Here is a 21,076-nt window from a genome sequence, read left to right on the forward strand (position 1 = left end):
TAATTATTATTTAATGTAGAAATTAAATTCGAGATGTATCTTACCGATTACTGAAATACTATGGATATTCGAATGATTATAGCTTACGATTCTTACGAATGATCGACACGCAAATGATTGCATTAAGCAACTGAATATAATTAATTTATATATAAATCATATAAATCCAATAAGGAACTAAGGGCAAAACCAATCATATTAAAGAATTTTACAATCGTTGCAAAGCTGCTTTTTCTGTTGAACGCAGCCAATGGCTGTACCTTTGGTCGATGCAAAAAGAAATATTTTTAAAGCAACAGACATCCAATTTTTAAGTGTAAAAATATATATATTATATAATAGGATAAAATATACTAGAGTACGTAATTTTAATATAATTATATATATATAATATATATACATATATATATAAAGAATTATACTATATATAATATAATTATACATATAGAATAGGTATTCTAATATCTTAAAGAATAGGTATTCTAATATCTTATATTAGAATACCTACTAATTATATTAGAATAATGAATAATAGGATATTATATAGAATATATATATATATATATATATATATAACTATTGTACAAAAAAATAGGAATATGAGAGAAACAAAAAATTATATCAAGAGAACATTTTTTTTGCACAAAAGATTCGGAAATAAAACTTTATTATTTATATAAAATATATTGTTATTATGCATCCATAAGAGCATACATATATTTTTGATTTCTATATGACAACATTTAGGAATGTTTCTTGCCATTAATTGATCGCCAAGATGTAAAAGATATCATGTGTAAATTAACATAGCGCAATAATTTACCGGGATTACATGATGAAAGATTCGAAATTGCTTATCGGATCAGATACACACGCGCGCGCGAATGTGTATGTGTGTATATACCCATGTCAATATCTAGATTTTTCTCCATTTTCCTATCTCAATTAAGTCAAACATCAAATTAAAATGATTACATAGCTAAAGTTTTTAAGTTGCATAAAACCTTTTCGTGTAACATTTCTCACAGAGAATTACAATTGTATTTACTGTATTCATCTATTTACAGTGAATCATCACTTTGATAGCTCCACCTGCTCCAGTTCTGCTGGTCTCAAACGCTTGCATAGTATCCTCTAATTTGTAATTATGAGTGACCAACGACTTTACGTTTACTCTGCCAGATGAGATAAGCTCCAATGCATCTTTATAGCTGCAATGAGAAACGAAAAAATTATATAGCATATAATCTTTTATGAAAATAACATTAAGATAATTAATCTATGTGAAGACTATAAATTAAAAACTATAGAATTCCTGGGATGCTATTTTGTACACGTCTACTGCAGCTTTGTTGTTATACAAAATATCTATGCAATGACATATACAATGGCATCGACAACTATCGGTAGATATATGTACAGAATAGAGCCCCTGAAAAATACAACAGCTATTTTTCTCAATAATTAATTTGGTACAAAGTGTTAGTATTAATATGTACTTTTCGCATTTAACGTATAATTTGACTAATTAGAACTTACTCATTTACGTATCGGAAAACACCCCTGATATCGACTTCTCTTATCAAAGCGTTTATTAGTGGAATTTGTACCTCTGGAGCACCCATTCCCACTAATACCACGACTCCACCAGATTTGGTCGCCTAATATACAGTACAAATACGATTTATAATCTTAATTTCTTTAGATTGTTAAGTAATTTAAGATAATTTAATAAATATAAACAATTCAATTTAATAATAACACGGATATATTTTGTAGCTTACAAGAATCGCTAAACGAATCGAGGATTGTGCACCAGAAGCGTCTATCGTTCTATTAGGTTCACCTTCAAAAATTGCATGAATATCAGCTACTACATCCTTCTCCAATCTATCCTTTTGTATCAGATACGTAACGTCGGCGCCAAGTTTCTTTGCTATGTTCAGTCTACTTTGCAAGATATCTATAAACAAATCGCGCCTACTTACATCTCATTTACAAGTTGTATAGGCTTGCAGTTAGTATTTTTCAAAGAAGAACTTATACTACTTATAAAACGTGCTTTGTGCTATCTACAAAAGAATGAAAATGTATTAGAAAGAAAGATGCAGCATCCTTGAAAAAGACAACGCTATACGTCTACAATGTGTAGTTCAAATTATTTGCAATAGAAAAACGACTACTTGACGATATGCGATACTTTGCGACTGCGTGACCTCGACTTAATATACTTAATATACTTAACATACTTAATATACTTTCTTGTTCCATAGGTAGTATCTATCATGCTAAATGCAGCCTTGACGAAGCTTATCTCGTGATCGACATTGCAGCATCATTACGTATATTACACCACATCTCGAATGCGCAATAATATGGATGTTTTTCTCATTCGCAATACGTAATTCACAATTATATAACTTGATAAACTATTTATGTCGCTTCACAAACAAATTTGTGATAAGTTTTACGTCAAAAATTTTGTTATCGCGACGCTACGAATGCAATCGCTACAAAATTTTCCATTAGTGACAACATATGTTATTTCATATAGCGAGTTTCCTTTACCTCTCAAGTAAAAAATATTAAAATTTGATTTTAATACATAATAGGAATCAACAAGAAATTTTTAAGAAAATAATTTAAAAATATTTAAATTTCATTTTTAACGACGTTACAAATTGCTTAAATTTTAAAATTCATAGCGCCATATGAATTATTTTATAAAATTCCAAGATAACTTTAGTTCTGTTCCATTTTTAGGACTTTTATAAGTTCGAAATAAGTTCACATTTTCACAATTAAACACATAATAACGAAATGGTACACATAACACACATCACTTTTCATGCCTATTAATTCAGCCCTTTATCGTGACGAGACGCTGTGATGCACACACACAAGTATAAAGCCGTGTGCTTATCTTGAGCCCAAAAATAAGCATATGGACATAGGCTCATGCTTGAGTGTGTATGGATACCGGTTTCACTAAACCATCGAATAATTCGGTGTCGCTACTATCAACGCAGTTTTTGGTACTCAGGAGTACCTTAAGGAGTATCTTAACACATACCCGTGATAACTATTTTTGCCGCACCCATGGCTTTGGCTACTAGCAACGTCACCAAACCGATCGGACCAGCACCCAGAATTAATAGTTTAGAACCTATTCCGATTTCGCCCCGTTTACAAGCGTGTACTCCCACTGATAATGGCTCTAAAAGCGCTCCTTCCTCTAAGCTCATATGATCGGGCAATCTATTACAAAAAATCACAAATACAGAAATTAATTTTCTTTCAATCTGCGACGACACATTTTATCAGTTTATTTCATATTGTATTCAAAGAGTTTCTTACTCGATAAACACCAATTAACAGCAATATAACAGTAACACATATATATAACATTAATATAATAATTTCCTATTTAACAATTTCTATTCAATAATTATTAACGATCTTATGTACGTACAAAATATTATATACCATGATGTTATACTAATTGTCTTAGTGCCGAGATACTGTCGTATCTTCAGATACTACTATTTTGTTAAGTAAGAAATTATAATATTAAAGTAATATTATTGTTAGTGTTTAATGAGTAGTTATCTTGCATCCACATCATTGTTTGCACACTATCGGATTTAATATAATTATGTGTAAGTGAACGCGAGCGTAGCATGATAGACAGTGCACTGGTCTGTCATGCCTGCAGAGGTCCCGGGTTCGATACCTGGTAGGAACCAAAATATTTATGCTCGTGTCTCCTTTCGGAAAAGGCCGGCAACCTCCCGAGAGTATTCTTGCCCACAGAAACACCTCTCAAAAAATCCACCGTTCGGAACCGGAATTAAAACTGTAGGTCCTATATACTTGTGACCATTGGATAAGCAGCGTGCGCACCACAAGCATATGCAAGAAGTGTATTGATACAGGACTTATCCTAAATTAAGAATAAAATATGTAAATAGTAAAACTATGTTTACTTGAAGCAGAAATCAGCTGCATGTTTGTAGAAACGTCTTAAGCTGCCGTGCACAGGCGGAGTTGCGCAAAACACAATATCTTTGCAAAGATTATAACGTCCCTCTTTGCAATGAGTACATATCCTGCAAGGCACGCCAGGTTCAATAGCAACACGATCACCAACCTATAAAAAATAAGAAAATATGAAGAATATATTTTATACAAGAATGTAACCATTCGTCAATATTAATATTAATTCATAAGAAAGAGTAAGATGAAGTCATTAAAGGTACATTCAAAATTTTTTTCAGGAAAGAAGATTTTATCAATTCTATCATTATCAATTCTATCATTAAACAACATTTTTTTACGTTAATGAATTATTCTTGTAGATATTTTAGATATTAAAATTGCGTTTTTAAATATTTTAGGGCTTAGTCTTTTTCTAATTTCTGATTTTAAATAGGAAAAATATTAAGTTTTGTAAATCATAATTTTTTTCCTCTCTAAAGAAAGTGTAAGCAAAATACAATTATTAAAAACAAAATGTGTAATTGTAAATACATCATTGATTTCGACGCATATTCTGTTTTTCGATTCAAAATTCTTGCAAAATTTTTTCTTCTGTATAGAACACTCTAACAAAGTTCTAACGAAAGTCCCAGAAATTATTTACATAGTCATAACGAAAATAAAAGATATTTTGTGTCAAAACAAGAAATTTATTCGGAATAAAAAAATTTTTTATAATTAATAAAAATGGAAACATAAATAAAACATTTCGCAACGAAGTTGAAACTTCAAATCCTTCCTGGATATATTCATGGATAAAATAAATACATGTATGTATGCGTATGCATAATATACCTTTAAATTCTTGACATTTTTTCCAAGTTTGGCGACAGTTCCAGAGGATTCATGACCAAGGATCATGGGTTTCTTCACTATAAAATCGCCGATTCTGCCATTGACAAGATAATGAACATCCGACCCACAGATTCCTACGCATCCCATTTCAAGAAGCACTTCTATAAAAGAAATTACAATCTTTATCATGATATTCCTAACTTACTAAAATATAAAACGAAATATTGCAAAAATTTTGCTTTTAAATTCTCTTTTATCCAAACTGTCAGTATAATGATGAATTTAATTAACCAAAACAGACTTTCTCAATACTTTTTCTCTATAATTCTAATTTTAGCAACTGCTTTTCATCAAAAGATAAATCGAAAATTTTAAATTATTATATGTATAACTTTCTAACTAATTAAGATCAAAATGTACGCGCGAATTGCTCAATAGCTTTAAATTGAAATTAATCTTCTTAATTTATCAGTATGTATCTGGAACAGCATTGCGTATAATATACATAATACTTCGACGAGCGTCATCGCATGTATTAATAAATCTCGATGTAAATTAATTCATACATATATAACAAAGTATTATTCAATCGGATAAAAAATCCTTTTACGTTTCCAATATAAACTAAGTTTTTATGGCACTTTCCTCTCTAATAAAAAAATAATATTATCTAACAAAAACAAATGCTAATTAATTCACTAACACGTTTTTTATTAAGACAATGTCATTAATATTAATTATACGTTTCTCAATAATGCATTTCTTATCAAAGTACAAATTACTCTGAAATCTTTTTGCGATAAATTTATCAAAGCTAGTTAAAATATAGTAAATATTGATAAAAAGGCATCTTTTACCATTGTCTTCTGGTTCCTCGATACTCGTGTTTTCCTAAAACAGGAAAAATTATTCATAACTAAATCTAATTACACGAAAAACAATTTAAACGACATTATAAAAAAAGCTGTGTACACAATAATAATAAAGCAGTTTACAAAATTTGACACTCTAGAAGTTGGTATAAAATAGTTTGCTATTCCAATTAAAAATTTTGCAATTATCTTTTATAAGATAAAAATACTGAATGGCAAGAAAAAATTTGAAAAATGCCATATGACAAAAAATTTGTTGTTTAATGCAAATACTCTGCAAATGATTTAAAAGGTCAATTCATTAATATGGAGAGACACGTACAATCGATTTGCAAGACGACTATAGCCTTATGTAAAGTTATATTTAAGAATCAGGATCAACATGTGATTATAAAAATAATAATCTAAATATATACGTATAGGTATATTAAGGAATTCGAATTGTTCGAAATCTAGTAAAGATGTTGTTTATAATCTTGTATTCATCATATATATCACATAAGAAACACTATTGTTTGTAGCCTTTGTTAAAAAAAATTGATATAAGAATTTATTTTTATTAAATTAATAGTTTATTTTCAAAGTAAGAAATTTTCCTATAGCAAAATGTAATTTTTTACATTACTTTTTTGCTTGCATAAAACAAAATTAAACAGAAATGATACAAATAGCACATTAGTTTTTTCTAGTTTTGAAATTTAGTGTTTTGTATTAAAAAAGATGCAATTCCTTGTTACTTGCTTTAAAAAAAAAAACATAAATAAAAAACTAATTTATAATGTAGTCTCAAAGGGTAAAATAAACAATAAATAAAAAGAGCCACACACAAGATAATATTGGTAATAAAAATCATTTATTTAAAATACGTTCGTTAATAATATAATTATATACTTTTTGGCCAAGATTTGGCCATCTTCAGTATGTAAAAAATACAGAATAAATTAAATTATAAATGTTGATATATTTACGTAACAGCTCAATAAGATAATTTAAAGTTAAAATTTTTTTTACCTATAATATAAAAAATATACTTAAAATTAATTATAGGATTTATTAGAAGTAAAATGTACAAATAAATATAATAAAATACATTTAGAGTCTAACGTAATAAAAAAATGTTCAGTTTAACAATATGTTCGGTTGTGTAATAATAATTTTAGTGCATTAACAACTATAATTTTAATTTTCGATAATCTTATATTGAGCTATTGCGTAAATACGCCGAAATTTATAATTTAATTTATTCTGTATTTCTAATTTATTTTTCACATATTATATTATTAACAAACATATTTTAAGTAAATGATTTTCACTATCAATATCTTGTGCATGGCTGTGTGCTCTTTTTATTTATTGATTATATTTATGAGAGAGAGAAGTCACGTTTTAATTAATTAAAAATATAATAATTTCAGTAATCCTGAAACTTGTAAAATATAAGACAAACTAAGACATCCGTGCGGAGTTTTTTTATTGACAGCTTTTGGTACTTATCATTATTTCAGGAATTACTTCATACTTTACATTACATATCGAACATATGTTTCAGTTTGCCGCATATATCTTACAGGTTTTAGGATTACAAAATCATTATATTTGTACAGGTTTAAAACGGATGTATATATTGTGTATCATTTCTTGCCTCTGACGTCATACAATCAATACGGCGCCTCGAAATAGTCGAATCTTAATTTGATAAATGAATACAAATCATATATATAACATTACTATAATCTACATATTAAAAAAATTATAGTACATAAATGTGCTATTTGATTATATTAAATAAACATAATTATAAATTTTTTATTTCCTTTACAGCAGTTGGTAAAATAATATAATTTAATATTATATTTTGTGAGAGTATATAATATTATATTTCGAGAGTATCGCTTGACTTTTTCATTTTTATCTATTAATTACGAATTAAGCTAATAAAAGTTTGTAATTTAATCGAAATAATAAAAGTGATGCATTCGATTCGAATATGAGCAAGCGCAGTTATACAAGTTCGTTTATACTTTAGCAACGTGTGTACTAACCATACGCAAATCGTTGATGCCATACAGTACAGCAGAGAGATTGTCCTTAGCCATGATTTTTCTACAAAAATTCGAGACAAGTTTAGTCTCCAGCTGTAATCCGCTTATGTCAAGTCGCTTCTGGATACTTTAATAAGCACAACACACGAGGGACTCGACGTTCAGGAGAGAACTTGCTGCTATATATACACGCGTCGCAATTATACGTATGTACTTGGAGCTATCAATGTGGCCTTATTATCGCCAGCTAGGCCGTTTACTTCACCACCACCATCACCAACAGCATTCTTCGCGGCGCAAACTTATTGAACAGTCCAATTTGTTCATATATTTCGCAACTGTACCATCAACCATTGCATAATGCCATCACAGAAATACGTTGTTCGGAACAAATCGATTTACATCGTATATGCAGTCCTATTTTTCCTTCTTGTTATCAATCGGTCTTATGTTCGCAGCTCGCGTGTTGCATTACGACAGCGAAATATGTAATATGTGATAGAGGAGACAAAATAAATAGATAAAACAATAATACCTCTCTTAATGGTATACCAAGGGTATCTCTACAGAGAAATGCTCCTTTCGTACTCGAGGCTGAACTGTCGCTTCTTAGGAACAACTAATTTTATCCTAAGATCAGAAATCTTTAGCGCATTCCTATATTTAGGAAAAGTATTTCTCAAAATTCTTTCAATTGGTCGAAGTTTTGAGAGAAGAAATTTCAGATTTATCTCCTCAGATAAAAAAGGACTAAAAGAGAAATTTTAGGAAGCTATTTATTTTAGAAAGCTATCTAATTTTAAAGAAACCTGATATCATGTGAAAGTTTACATAGGCTGATATTCATAGTCAATTCTTATATTTAAAACCATCTTAAGTTTAGTCTTGAGATGTCACGAACCAATCAAGCCAGTTAAGGCAGTCTTGATGAAATAAGAACAGACTATGAATACTGACGTAAGAAATTCCGAATATTAAGTTGGGTTGTGATGAATCTTTATCATTTAGGAAAAATCTAGAATTTCTATGTTTAAATTAAACTATCAGGACATGCTCCAAATTATAAAAAGTTTTACATTAGTAATAAATTATATTGATACTAGTGCTCTCTCTCAAGATAATATTGTTCATTAATAATACACAGATTATACATACATTTAATCTCAAATATAATTAAAATTGGTATGTACATGAGACCAAACCAATATTATTTTATATTGATTTACTTATACATATTTTGACAATATCTATTTATAATTACATCATAGTTATTATAAATACTATAAAAATACTCAAAACAATGAAATGAACGTTTAATACTCGAGATGAAACTGCTTTCTATAATTTTTCTTTTGTTGAATATTCGTTCTTAGAAGAACACACTATATTACATTTTTCTCTTATCTCTTTTAAATGTACATTTTTCGTATAAGATAAAAAATATTCAATTTTGAAAGCATTTTTATCCATCATAAATATTTATCTTTATATATTTAAGTTTGAAAGGATCAGAATAATAAAAAAATTATTTGAAACAGTTTGCCATTTATGGTTTGAAATTATGTTACATATAAAATAAAACAAAAATAATGTAGAGAAATAACCATATTCATGCACATATTGTGATAAACTATTTACAAAAATATTTTGTCAATTATGTAATAAATGACTTACAATAACTTGTATTTTATTCCCAACCCCAAATTCCTGTTGATTCTTTAATCGTAGCTCTATTATCTCTTCGTATCCTCGTTACTGCGCTTGCTTCTCCTTTAACAAGTGCTCTTTTTGCTTGACTTCTCTCACGTTTGTCAAGTGCTATCTTTGTTCTCTTTTTTATTACATCTGGTGCTATTGTAGCAGCTGTTGAAACACTTCGTATACTTCGTGTATCATCATAAAAATGTACTGTTTCGTTTTCCGGGTTTGATGATAAATCATACGATGTAAAATTATTGTGTTTTTCATTGGCCATTACATTTTCTATTGTATCTTCATTATATCGTTTACATTCATTTTCTGTATTATTTTGATTGTCAGGACATGGTACAGATATTTCCTTCTGTTCATCATCATTATTCAATGCTGGATCTTTTGTTGAAACATCAAATTCTACTTCTTTTGCAACAATTTTGTTTTGAAGTTGTAAATTTTTTAATTGATATTTCAAATCCTCGATATTATCAACACAGTCTTCATATATTTCTTCCTCACTATCTTCACTGTCCTCATTATCTTCATTGTTTTCATTGTCTTTTTCTTCTTTATATTCAATACCATTTTCTGTTAAGAAAATATCAATTTCTTTTTCTATTTGTCTTGTAAAGCCACTGGCTTTGACTTCAGCATCTATGCTGTCTTCACGTCTAAAATGAATAAAACATTAATTTACTAGATCAATAAAAAATATAATAATTAAAATATAATATAGAAGATATATTTTTCAGCTACTTACGATATATCTTGAAAAGTTGGATACAATTCGCTCTCATATCCAAAACGTCTCTTAAAGAAATCACGGATACAGTTTACATCTCTTTCAAAATACGCTTCTGCATTTTCATGTTCTGTAGAAATCATCTGAGGAAAATCAATGATAATAGGTTTGCCATCATCTTTAATCATTATGTTAAATTCATTGAAATCTCCATGTATAACACCATGATTCGCCAGTTTAATGATCAAATCCATAAGCTCATCATATAACTCTTCCACATTGTTTACTTCATTTATATTACACCTAAATAAGATAATATAAACAAGATGTAAGATTTTTTAGGTTTCTATATAATATTATATAAATACTTTCTATACAAAAGATATGTATTTTGTGAGTTGTCTCCGTATCTAGATCTATTATTAAAATTAATGCCAACATTTTGTTGATAATACAGTATCAGTTTGCTTTTAATTCTGATGAAGTAAACTGCAATATGAAATGTTGGCATTTTAACAACAGATCTAGATATAGAAATAATCCATGAAATGTGTAGCTTTTATATATAAAGCATTATATAATTAAATAGCATTCAGTTAATAACAGAAATATTAATAAACATACAGAGGTCCACCTTCAACCAGCTCCATAACAACACAATGCCTATTAAAGTCGATTGGTTTTGGCACAGGAAAACCTCGATCTAAAAGTGCTTTCATATACGCAAACTCTCTAGTTGCAGAGATTCTTGACAAGTACAACCAAGATGCAGAATGTCTGTGCTGATGATAATCTCTTTTTTCTTTAATGTTTCGAAAGCATGTTCTACCCAATCTATGTAACTTTAGACAAAGCGGAGTTTCTTCTTCATTAGCAACAACGTAAATATTAGATTCCTTGCCAACACCAATCTGATTACCAAAGGAACGGATTGTTCCTCTTTGTGTTAAAACTTTTAAGGCTAAATAATCATAACCAGCGTTCGTCAAACGATAACCATCATCTGAAAATTTATTATATGCTTTAGATATGTTTTTAATAGAATCTATGATTACATGTAAATTTCAATGCCTTACATCGTTTGCCTCGTTCGTAACTGAGCAATTTATGCTTGCACATTTCTTTCAGTAATTTATGAACTCCGCCGTAACGCAGATTCGCTATTTGTGTGGCAAGTAACGCAGGTACAAGTTCATGATTTTTCATACCCATTTCAATCTAAAATATAAAAAATTCAAACTATTACAATCAGAGAAAGGAAAGTAAAACATATACAGATCTTATAAAAACTATTTTTCAATACTCTCATATATATATTTTTATACGAATATACAAATATAAATTAAGAGTCATACCGCTGTCAGAACACGAAAGTTTTCTGGGGTTAAATATCGTAATATTTTAACGTCCAATTTTCCCATATTAGATCTCAGATCGTGTGGCGTCGAGTGACTCACCGCTCTGTGCGATTGACTCGCGATTTGTAGACCCGAGTTCAATCCCACGTGCGCCCAAACGCGATGATTTTCGCGTTTAATGAGCCAAAAAATGGCTCCACCTGGTGATCAAAAGATCTATGATCATCAGCGCCGTTCGGATTCGGCGTTAAGCGGGGAGCACAGACTTTTGCATAACGCATAAAGCATGTGCATAAGGAATTTCATTGGTCCATTGACTCATGCATAAGAAAATGGACCAATGAAATTCCTTATGCACATGCTTTATGCGTTATGCAAAAGTCTGTGCTCCCCGCTTTAGACATTCGGCCGTCATGATTCAGTAATTATTTTAAATCTCAGATCATTAATTAGAGGATTTATAGAATGCAAAAATAATTTTATCTTAAAATTTCAAACTTTTTAATTTATTTCTTTTATCTCTCCTTGAATCGTCGTACACGTGTAATTTGTAGCATTTATAGGTTACATGGCCACCATGACCTAACACTACCAATGCTACCAATCCTACCTTACACCAGAGAGAAATATATAGTGTTTTCGGCCTGCGAGTTGGAAAATACTTTGCTATTGGTGGACTTTTTCACGCTCTACCAATAGGAGATCACGAAACATCATTAATTCAATCTAGGTTAGTGCAAACCCGGTTGGACCGAAAATGCCATAGTGTCAGCTGATGTCAGCTGTCAGCATTGTAAGCAACGATATTAAGCCGGCCATTGAGAAAACAGATCTAAACAAACCGTATGAAGTTATAAGTGCAAAATAATGATGCAGTTTATTTCTCAGTAGTTTATTTCATCAATAACTATGAATTTTAGAAACATTTTACATTATTTTTATGTTATTTATCTTAATATCATTTATTGCTATTACAAATTTACAATGGTGAATTGTAATAAAAGGGAAGACGATAAAACAACGACACTGATAGGATTGGCCTGTAAACAGACTACGAAATGTTCAAGCTTATGTTTTTGTCGTAACTTTGAACAAGAATTATTTCAAAGTGATCATGAAAAGTTCTTTGGAGCATATAGAATGTGGCCTGAGCAATTCAATTTGCTAGTAAATTTGCTTCATCCTCATTTTAAGAAGAACATCTTCAAACCTTCTCTTCCTACAGAGCTACGCCTAGCTGTCACTTTGTTGTAAATAAAATTAATTTTATTTCAACCATTAACTTTAATTTTATTTCGCTATTTTCTTTGAAGTAACCTTATCATGATTATTACAGGTACTTATCTCAGGGTGATAACGCTAAGTTAAAACACGCAAAATTTGGAATAGGCAAGATAACTGTTCATAAAATAGTGAATGAGACTTGTTGGGCAATTTGGACAACTTTACAGCCAATTGTTTTAAAACCTCCTAGTAAAGAGGACTGGATATCCATCAGTGAAGATTTCATGAAAAAGTGGCAGTTTCCAAACTGTCTAGGAGCATTAGATGGGCGTTATATGACAATTCAGGCCCTGCCTAATTCTGGATCAGCATTCTACAATTACAAACAATGGCTGCGTTCAGCAGAAAAACCGTGAGTGCTCAGTAATTCTTTAATGATTAGTTCTTGCTTTTAATTCTTTAGCGGATCTAATTGATGGAATTAATCATATTAAAAAATCACTGAATAGTCAATGACTAACTTTTTCTGTTGAACACAGCCAATTTTTCAATATGATATTACTTGCTATTTGCGATGCAACATATAAGTTTACATGGATCAATATTGGACAACGTGGTGAGTATATTTAGTTATTAATTTTATTATCTATAATTGCTATCCATTAACCATCTATTTCTAGGTTCTACAAATGATGGAGTATGGGCAAATACTAACCTTGAAAGTTATTTGGTTGCAGGCGATTTACTCTTGCCAGATCCCACTTTACTTCCAGGGACAAATACTCCTTTTCCCTTTGTTTTTATCGGTGATGAAACTTTTCCTCTATCGATACATATGATGCGGCCCTATCCTAACGAAAAGCTGACTGATGATATGAGGATCTTTAATTATCGCTTATCACGTGTACGACGCACAATAGAGAATACTTTTGGAATTTTGACTGCGCGATGGCGTATCTTACACAAACCTCTTTACATGTCAATAACCAACTGCGAAAATGTGTTGAAAGCCCTCGTCTGCCTACACAATTTTATTATGCTTGGGGAAGAACATGAACCTATAAACAATCGTCAGTATTGTACAACAGATTTAATTGATATTGAGGAAGATGGTGATATTAGGAAAGGTCAATGGAGGCAGCAATATTCCCCACATTTTATTGAACTAAGTCAAATGGATGCTAATCATTCTACAGCGGATACAGATTCTATAGCAAAGGAAATGAGAAATACTCTTAAAGAATACTTTATTTCTTCAACTGATAAAGCTCAGGCTCTATAGTAATACTAATACACATATTCAGAGGTGCTATTATCAATCCTCTTATGTGATATTATAATTTCTAAGTATACTTTCCTTTTAGAGGACACACTCGACACAAATACGAATGATAAAGATAGAACAATATTTGTATCGAGTGTGTTCTTTGTTTACCGAATTATAACTCTGCGGTTTCATATTATCTAGTCAGTTAGTATTTCTCCTGTATCTTGTACATATACATCTTTATTTTTACTACAATAACTTAAAATTTATTTTAATTCTAATTTAACATTGTGAATTCTATTATTTTTATACTGATTTGTTGTTACTTTTATATTATTATATTTTTACTGCGTTCTTTATACATTTATAATTTTTTCTACAATTTCGTTTATATCAATGATCATGATGAGTTACTTTTATTTAAACTTTAAGATATAGTTTGCGTCACTTATTGATTGATTTATTATTTAATTTAGTATGTAAATATTAGTATATAATTAGTATATTCAGATTTGATCTTCCAGCTATCTGTGAATAATGTATTTATAATCTTCTGGAGGTGATTCTCAACGGCCAAAGAATGACAAATTTATATGTATAACTCTACGTTCTGAAGAAGGCTTAAAAACGAGTTGCAATATGTATAAGTATATAGTAATATGTATGTGTATAGTTATATCTATACATGTATAGCAATATGTACATGTATAGTTTAATTAACTGTATTACACATGTTATTCATTAATGTGATTAAATGTATTATACTACTTAATTTATTAATTATCTCTGCTCACATTAATTTCCACGCTTGATTTTTATTTTCTTATTATCCTTTATTTTCCTATTTTAATTGTAAGGAGATCTTATTGTTTCTTTGATAAGTTTATTATGTAGGGTATGTCTGGAACTTTAAGAACAAACTTTAAGGGATGATAGATTTTATCAAAAGAAACAACTTTTATTAAGGAATTTATGTACTACAAGTATCTTTGTTACACTCTGTGCATTGAGGATTTTGTAAATTAAAGATTTATAATTCATATAAACAGAATGAAACGGATTAAAATTAAAATTATCTAATTGATAAAATTCTAATCTTTAGTTTGCAATCCTCAGTCTCCGATGCATTAAACGCAACTGGTCAAGTGTTTTTTTTTTTTAAATTAGCATAAGAACAGAGATGTTTTACGTACCTATAGAATTCTAGGATATATATATATGTCCTGATAAAAAATTGTAACTTTTAAACAAATCTTTCCGATTTCGACTTGTTTTAAAGAAGAAGGTACAAAATATGATGTTAATGAGAATAATTTAATTTTAAATTTGCGAATAATTTATTGCAAAAGTATTCATAAAACGAACCAATAAAAATCCTTCATTTGCTTCCTTTCGATCAAAAAAACTCTGATTGGTTGATTTATGCAAAGGTTTATCCAACCATGACACTGGAATGCTTCATTGACAGAAGAAAGAATTTTACGAATTGACCAATTAAAGCGTCGACTTGACAGAAGTAGAGTTCTATATATAAAGAGAAAATACGATCGAACCTCTACCATCAGAGATATGCTGGATTTACACTGTATCCGACTTTCGTTGTACGATGATTCTGTAACTAATCAAAAAACAGGATTTTGCTTTGTATCGATGATACGATTTTTCTGATTGGTTGCAGAGCGTCATCGTATAACGCACATGGGATGCAGTGTGAATCCAGCAATAGGATTCCTATTCTACTCTCTACGCCGCCATATTTGGACCGCTCCAGTATCGTAAATACAAACATACTCTAACCTCTAACGGTTCCTCCTACTCTGTACTCCGATGTGGCGGTATTGACTTTCTCGAATAATTTAATTTCATTTAAACTTGTATTCTCACAATTGTAAGTATGTACATTTCATAAATATGTACATAGGAAAGATTTAAGAACAATACCATAAGATTATTATATAAAAAACATAGAATGTAAAATATAAGCGAACGCTTGGCATGTCACGTGTGTCAGTTGTATAATCAACTGCGGTCACAATATAGCTGTTTCACTTAAGAGGGGATATACGATTAAAATACATATCAGACTACCAATTAGAAACTTGGACATCGATGTCGCTTCTCTTTATATATAGGACTCTAGACAGAAATTGCTGACGCTCGATCGAAGGAGTCGAGCGGTCGGACGGCCGTCGCGTTGCTCGAGATCACTCGACGGCAATAAAAACCAAATACAAATCGGTGCGTTGAACCCTCGTGCGTAATGTCGAGTTGTTGCGAGTTGTCATTGTCACATGTCGTAAGCAGGGTGACAGGCGGTTTTGTGTGTACGTGTGTCAAACAGTGTGTGTCAAAATTATGAAAACGCGTTCGCGCGCCGCCGATATAACGAAGTCCTGAGTCCACCCAATTCAACCGTCCTCGCAGGCAATGGGCAGAGCCGGCTCGTTCGCGGTTATCACACACGTCTGAAAATTCAGCCACCGCAGGTCCTGGCACTCAGGTACGTCCGGAGCTAACCGGAGCGTGGTGGAGTGTGTGGTGGAGTAGAGAGACCAGCAGTCAAAGAGCAAAACATCCGTATATAATTCCGCTTGATTCCACTTGATTCTCCGAGGTCACACTCGACGTTTATGCGCGGCTCGCCGTTTATTCGCAAAATACGCTACAAATCATTCGTAAGTCGAAGCGCGATATCGGCAAAGTTATATATATATATATATACACGAGTGTATTGCGTTATCGCCGATAACCGCTAGACGAGACGTATTCCCTCTCTCCCTCCCGCCCTTTAAATTCTATTAAAGAATTGCAGAATGTTGTGACGTTCGTTTGATCGTGCTAACTCAGCGGTGATGTTCGGACTCTGCGATCAGTGTTTTAAGTCATGATCACGCGTGGAATCATTTCCAAGCACGTCTACATTTACTTGCAAAAATTCGAGGTCGCTCGACACGCCTCGCCTGTCGTTTTATCGCAAGAATTCGCTATCTGTTCAAGGGTCACATTGTGAGTCATTACGTGAACTAATTTTAATTTTGCAATTCTTCGAGTCACATATCTCTAGTAGTAATTCAGCCGATCATACGATCGCATGTATATATGTGCAATAACGTTGCGTGTATACGTGATGCGTTACGCATATACGCGTGTTGCGTGACGATTGAAGGCCGGATCAATTTTGCTACGAAGTTTGAAAATAGTATCGTCGTTATTTACCGAACACGACTGGCATAAATTAGATTAATGAGACTTGTCACGATTACGAAACGCGATCTCTGAGATTCCACGGCAATAGCAAGTGATATATTGTATACTTACATTTTATATAAAATGAGAAAATCACCGTTCTTTTAATTGTGCATGATTGTACATTATTTATGTACTTTCCAGGAAGTAACTTTTTCTCTAGGCTGGGAAATGTAAAAACTGAAAAATTTTTATATGCTCTGTGTACATATACTATACATAATATGTACATAAAAATTTTTATTTTTTTATTTTAGAGAAAAAGTTACTTGATTGATTCTCAGTAAGAGATACAGACACAGTGTAACACAAAGAATCATTTTATCCTTGTTGTTTATATTAATGTTAAACAGTTTTTTTTTTTATTGAAAAAGAAATAAAAAGTTGCTTTGGAAAATTAAGCCCATCCTGCTACATTATAATACACATTTATGCTGAAGATGAACTAATAATTAGTGATAAATGTAGAATAGATTTATAATAGTAAACGACATCATACCATTTAAAAAAATAAAATTGAGATGAAAAATATTAAGTTGAATCTATCTCAATATTCTGTATATTGATATAAAAATTTTATTAATATTATATGTATATTCATATTATGTATTTTGATATATAGCTTAATATTTTTATTTGAGTACAGATAAACTTTTATCGGAATTTATAATGTATTCTATGACTGTGTCTTGAAACCATTCCTAAGTAATTTTATTATTATATGAAATGTTAAACAGAGATGAAGTGATTTATTGTATTATCTGTATATCTTGCTGGAAAGCACCTAATGTTCTAGACTTCCTAGAATTAGCGATATTAATTATTAAAATATTTTTTATAATTTACAGGAATAATGTTGAACAGTATAACGAAACACATTTTGCACTGCTGTCTGCTGCTTATAGTCATACTAGTATTTGAATTTGTATCTGGAGGCCTTCGGTGGAATACGGATAAGAAGGAAGAAATCGATCCATGGGCTAGATACGGCATTATCGGTGCAATCACTTTGTACCTGTTACGCACAGTGACGTTTCTTTCCTTGCCACAAGTTTTATTCAATTTTATAGGATTAACGATATACAATGCATTCCCTGATAAAGTAATCTTGAAAGGCTCACCTCTGCTTGCACCGTTTATCTGTATAAGAATAGTGACTCGCGGAGATTATCCGCAATTAGTAAAGGCGAATGTGAAAAGAAATTTAGACAAATGTATAGAGGCTGGTCTCGAAAACTTCCAAATAGAAGTAGTGAGCGACAAGCCAATAGGTTTAACACTGCATCGCAGGGTGCGAGAAGTTGTTGTCCCACCGAATTATCGCACAAGTAGTGGTGCCTTATTTAAAGCTCGTGCTTTACAATACTGCCTCGAAAGCTCGGTAAACGAATTGGCTGATCACGACTGGATTGTTCATCTCGATGAAGAGACTCTGATGACTGAAAATTCTGTTCGTGGCATATTGAACTTTGTACTGGACGGCAAACATCAATTTGGCCAAGGGTTAATTACATATGCTAATGAGGATGTTGTTAACTGGATTACAACCTTGGCCGATAGCTTCAGAGTAGCAGACGATATGGGAAAGCTAAGATTACAGTTCACCATGTTTCACAAGCCATTTTTTAGCATGAAAGGATCTTATGTTATCACACAGGTAATTACTGATAATTTCTAATCATAACAATAAACCATAGAAGATGTATCATCTTTATACATACACACATCTACGTTCTTTTTATCTTAATTATATATGTATAATAAAAATGTATACACACACGCACGCACTCACACTACTTTAACATATTAGTGACATATTTACAAATACATCTATCTTGTTTTTTGTTATTTTTATTTCAAGTTTTCTATGAATATGTATTTCAGACGGGAGCAGAAAAACAGGTTTCATTTAATAATGGATTAGACGGATCCGTTGCGGAAGATTGTTTTTTTGCAATGAAGGCATTTTCCCAGGGATATTCATTCAATTTTGTAGATGGTGAAATGTGGGAAAAATCGCCGTTTTCTCTATGGGACTTTGTACAGCAGAGAAAAAGATGGCTGCAAGGTATATTACTTGTTGTGCATTCCAAAGCGATTCCATTGAGAAAGAAATTGTTGCTGGGTATTTCGTGTTACTCGTGGGTAACGATGCCTCTTTCCACTTCTAACATTGTTTTGGCCGGATTATGTCCGATCACTTGCTCGCCGTTGATCGACTTTCTTTGCGCGTTTATCGGTGCAGTAAATATTTACATGTATGTGTTTGGAGTAGTTAAATCATTCTCCTTATATCGTTTCGGTGTTACCCGATTTATGCTATGTATATGCGGTGCATTATCCACTATTCCATTTAATATAATTATTGAGAATGTTGCCGTGATATGGGGTTTGTTTGGTAAGAAACACAAGTTTTATGTCGTTAACAAGGAATACAGGCCGCCAGTGACCGTATGATGTGTCATCAGTTTAGAACTATTATCTAAGTGGTACATACTTGGCAACAGAGTACTGTTTCCATTGTGCACGTGCATAATTAGTATTTGTAAATTTACATAGGAAACTATCACTGTCACAAACAAAATATTTATATCTAGTATTACATGGGAATTACAAGATTCTTAAAACAGATTGATTGATCAATTTCACAATAGGCATAAATAACATGTGTAATGCATACAGCAATATGTAGGCACAGTATTAGAAACGTATTCTACATTGGTATTAACGCATTGCCAAATTTCTTAAAAGTATTAATACGTAAAAAATATATTTATGCCAATATCATATTCTCATAGTGCAAATTATACAGGTCATATATACTCTGATCTCATAAATATCGTATGAATGAGTAGCATTCGTTAAGTTACATATCATTTTACATGTTCCTTTTCATGCATCAATTTTCTTATCGTGTTCAGGTATGTCTTATTTTTGCCATATCGCAATATTCTCTTCTTAATGTTCACTTAATATTTCACGAAGTCTCTCTTACATACTTATATACAATGATTTTATATTAATAACAATGTGTCCGAAATGTTTACTTCAGAGATATTTTCTATTTCTTTTTAATAGTAATAATAAGTCATTTAAATTAATAATTTGGAAAACTGTGATAAACCTTGCTTTTCTATATTATTATATAGAACATTTATTATATATTAACAACATTCTTGTTTAAAAATTTTAAACTTTTATTAAAAATTTTATACAAAATTTAAAAAGTGTCTAAAATGAGTTGCAAAATATTTCTTGATATCGAAGTATACATATATAATAGTTTTGCATTATTTTCAATTTTACATACTTTTAATTAATAACAAAACATAACAGTACATTTTTATCATCAATATAATTAATGATGATGATGATGATATGTGTGCGTGTGCAGGGCTGGGTAAAATGCCTTTCGAATTCCATTTAAAATACCAAATATAAAATACTTTTAAAAAGAGTATTTAAAATACAAAATGTAAAATAGATTCTTTTAATCCATTTTAAATATAAAATAGATAAATGGGAATTTTAAATGGTTTTCAAATGCAAAATGGTCTTACTTGGTATACATATTTTTAAGTATTTTATGTTGGAAATTACTTTGCATAATGCTGGAACATCCATTTTTTTTAATAAAAATCGATATTTATGGATTTGTAATTAATATCTATTTTATATTACAGTTTAATTCACAATTTATTGGGATAATTATAAAAAATTAAAGAAAATACAAGAAGAAGGAAGTCAATAACAGTCAAAGCTGGATCATAATGCTTATTATAATTATGTGTGAATTT

The 21,076-nt window shown here is 30.7% G+C and overlaps 4 protein-coding genes across 4 annotated transcripts; 2 read left to right on the forward strand and 2 right to left on the reverse strand.

Annotated features, from left to right (window-relative positions):
- Positions 1-757: 757 nt before the first annotated feature.
- On the reverse strand, positions 758-8,389 carry LOC108773984 (sorbitol dehydrogenase). Its single transcript, XM_018539975.1, has 8 exons — positions 7,748-8,389; positions 5,691-5,724; positions 4,834-4,994; positions 3,987-4,150; positions 3,074-3,258; positions 1,785-1,963; positions 1,540-1,661; positions 758-1,211 (listed from the first exon to the last, which is right to left on the reverse strand). The coding sequence occupies exons 1-8, from the start codon at positions 7,799-7,801 to the stop codon at positions 1,058-1,060; spliced, it is 1,053 nt and encodes a 350-aa protein (XP_018395477.1). The 5' UTR covers positions 7,802-8,389; the 3' UTR covers positions 758-1,057.
- A 1,045-nt stretch (positions 8,390-9,434) lies between these two features.
- RIOK2 (RIO kinase 2) lies at positions 9,435-11,662 on the reverse strand. Its single transcript, XM_018540042.1, has 5 exons — positions 11,540-11,662; positions 11,261-11,402; positions 10,809-11,187; positions 10,203-10,487; positions 9,435-10,113 (listed from the first exon to the last, which is right to left on the reverse strand). Exons 1-5 carry the CDS (start codon positions 11,603-11,605, stop codon positions 9,435-9,437), a joined length of 1,551 nt encoding a protein of 516 aa, XP_018395544.1. The 5' UTR covers positions 11,606-11,662.
- Positions 11,663-12,464: 802 nt separating this feature from the next.
- LOC108773962 (uncharacterized) lies at positions 12,465-14,048 on the forward strand. The gene is made up of 4 exons (XM_018539954.1): positions 12,465-12,792; positions 12,879-13,178; positions 13,306-13,382; positions 13,447-14,048. The coding sequence occupies exons 1-4, from the start codon at positions 12,527-12,529 to the stop codon at positions 14,046-14,048; spliced, it is 1,245 nt and encodes a 414-aa protein (XP_018395456.1). The 5' UTR covers positions 12,465-12,526.
- Positions 14,049-18,129: 4,081 nt separating this feature from the next.
- On the forward strand, positions 18,130-19,736 carry egh (beta-1,4-mannosyltransferase egh). Its single transcript, XM_018540067.1, has 2 exons — positions 18,130-18,936; positions 19,164-19,736. Exons 1-2 carry the CDS (start codon positions 18,133-18,135, stop codon positions 19,734-19,736), a joined length of 1,377 nt encoding a protein of 458 aa, XP_018395569.1. The 5' UTR covers positions 18,130-18,132.
- The last annotated feature ends 1,340 nt before the right edge of the window (positions 19,737-21,076 follow it).

Source organism: Cyphomyrmex costatus, unplaced genomic scaffold (assembly GCF_001594065.2).
Source record: "Cyphomyrmex costatus isolate MS0001 unplaced genomic scaffold, Ccosl1.0 scaffold23, whole genome shotgun sequence".
Classification (NCBI taxonomy): Eukaryota; Metazoa; Arthropoda; class Insecta; order Hymenoptera; family Formicidae; genus Cyphomyrmex; species Cyphomyrmex costatus.

Bases quoted from the DNA above. Each gene is read 5' to 3' on its own strand.
- egh (XM_018540067.1), top strand. From the start codon at position 18,133: ATGTTGAACAGTATAACGAAACACATTTTGCACTGCTGTCTGCTGCTT. The intron at 18,937-19,163 runs GTAATTACTGAT...TATGTATTTCAG, and splicing joins GATCTTATGTTATCACACAG to ACGGGAGCAGAAAAACAGGT.
- LOC108773962 (XM_018539954.1), top strand. From the start codon at position 12,527: ATGGTGAATTGTAATAAAAGGGAAGACGATAAAACAACGACACTGATA. The intron at 12,793-12,878 runs GTAAATAAAATT...TGATTATTACAG, and splicing joins CGCCTAGCTGTCACTTTGTT to GTACTTATCTCAGGGTGATA. The intron at 13,179-13,305 runs GTGAGTGCTCAG...TGTTGAACACAG, and splicing joins CTGCGTTCAGCAGAAAAACC to CCAATTTTTCAATATGATAT.
- LOC108773984 (XM_018539975.1), bottom strand. From the start codon at position 7,801: ATGGCTAAGGACAATCTCTCTGCTGTACTGTATGGCATCAACGATTTG. The intron at 5,725-7,747 runs GTTAGTACACAC...TTCCTGTTTTAG, and splicing joins GCATCAACGATTTGCGTATG to GAAAACACGAGTATCGAGGA. The intron at 1,964-3,073 runs GTATGTGTTAAG...ATTTGTTTATAG, and splicing joins GGCAAAAATAGTTATCACGG to ATATCTTGCAAAGTAGACTG.
- RIOK2 (XM_018540042.1), bottom strand. From the start codon at position 11,605: ATGGGAAAATTGGACGTTAAAATATTACGATATTTAACCCCAGAAAAC. The intron at 11,403-11,539 runs GTATGACTCTTA...TTTATATTTTAG, and splicing joins ACTTTCGTGTTCTGACAGCG to ATTGAAATGGGTATGAAAAA. The intron at 11,188-11,260 runs GTAAGGCATTGA...ATAAATTTTCAG, and splicing joins TTACGAACGAGGCAAACGAT to ATGATGGTTATCGTTTGACG.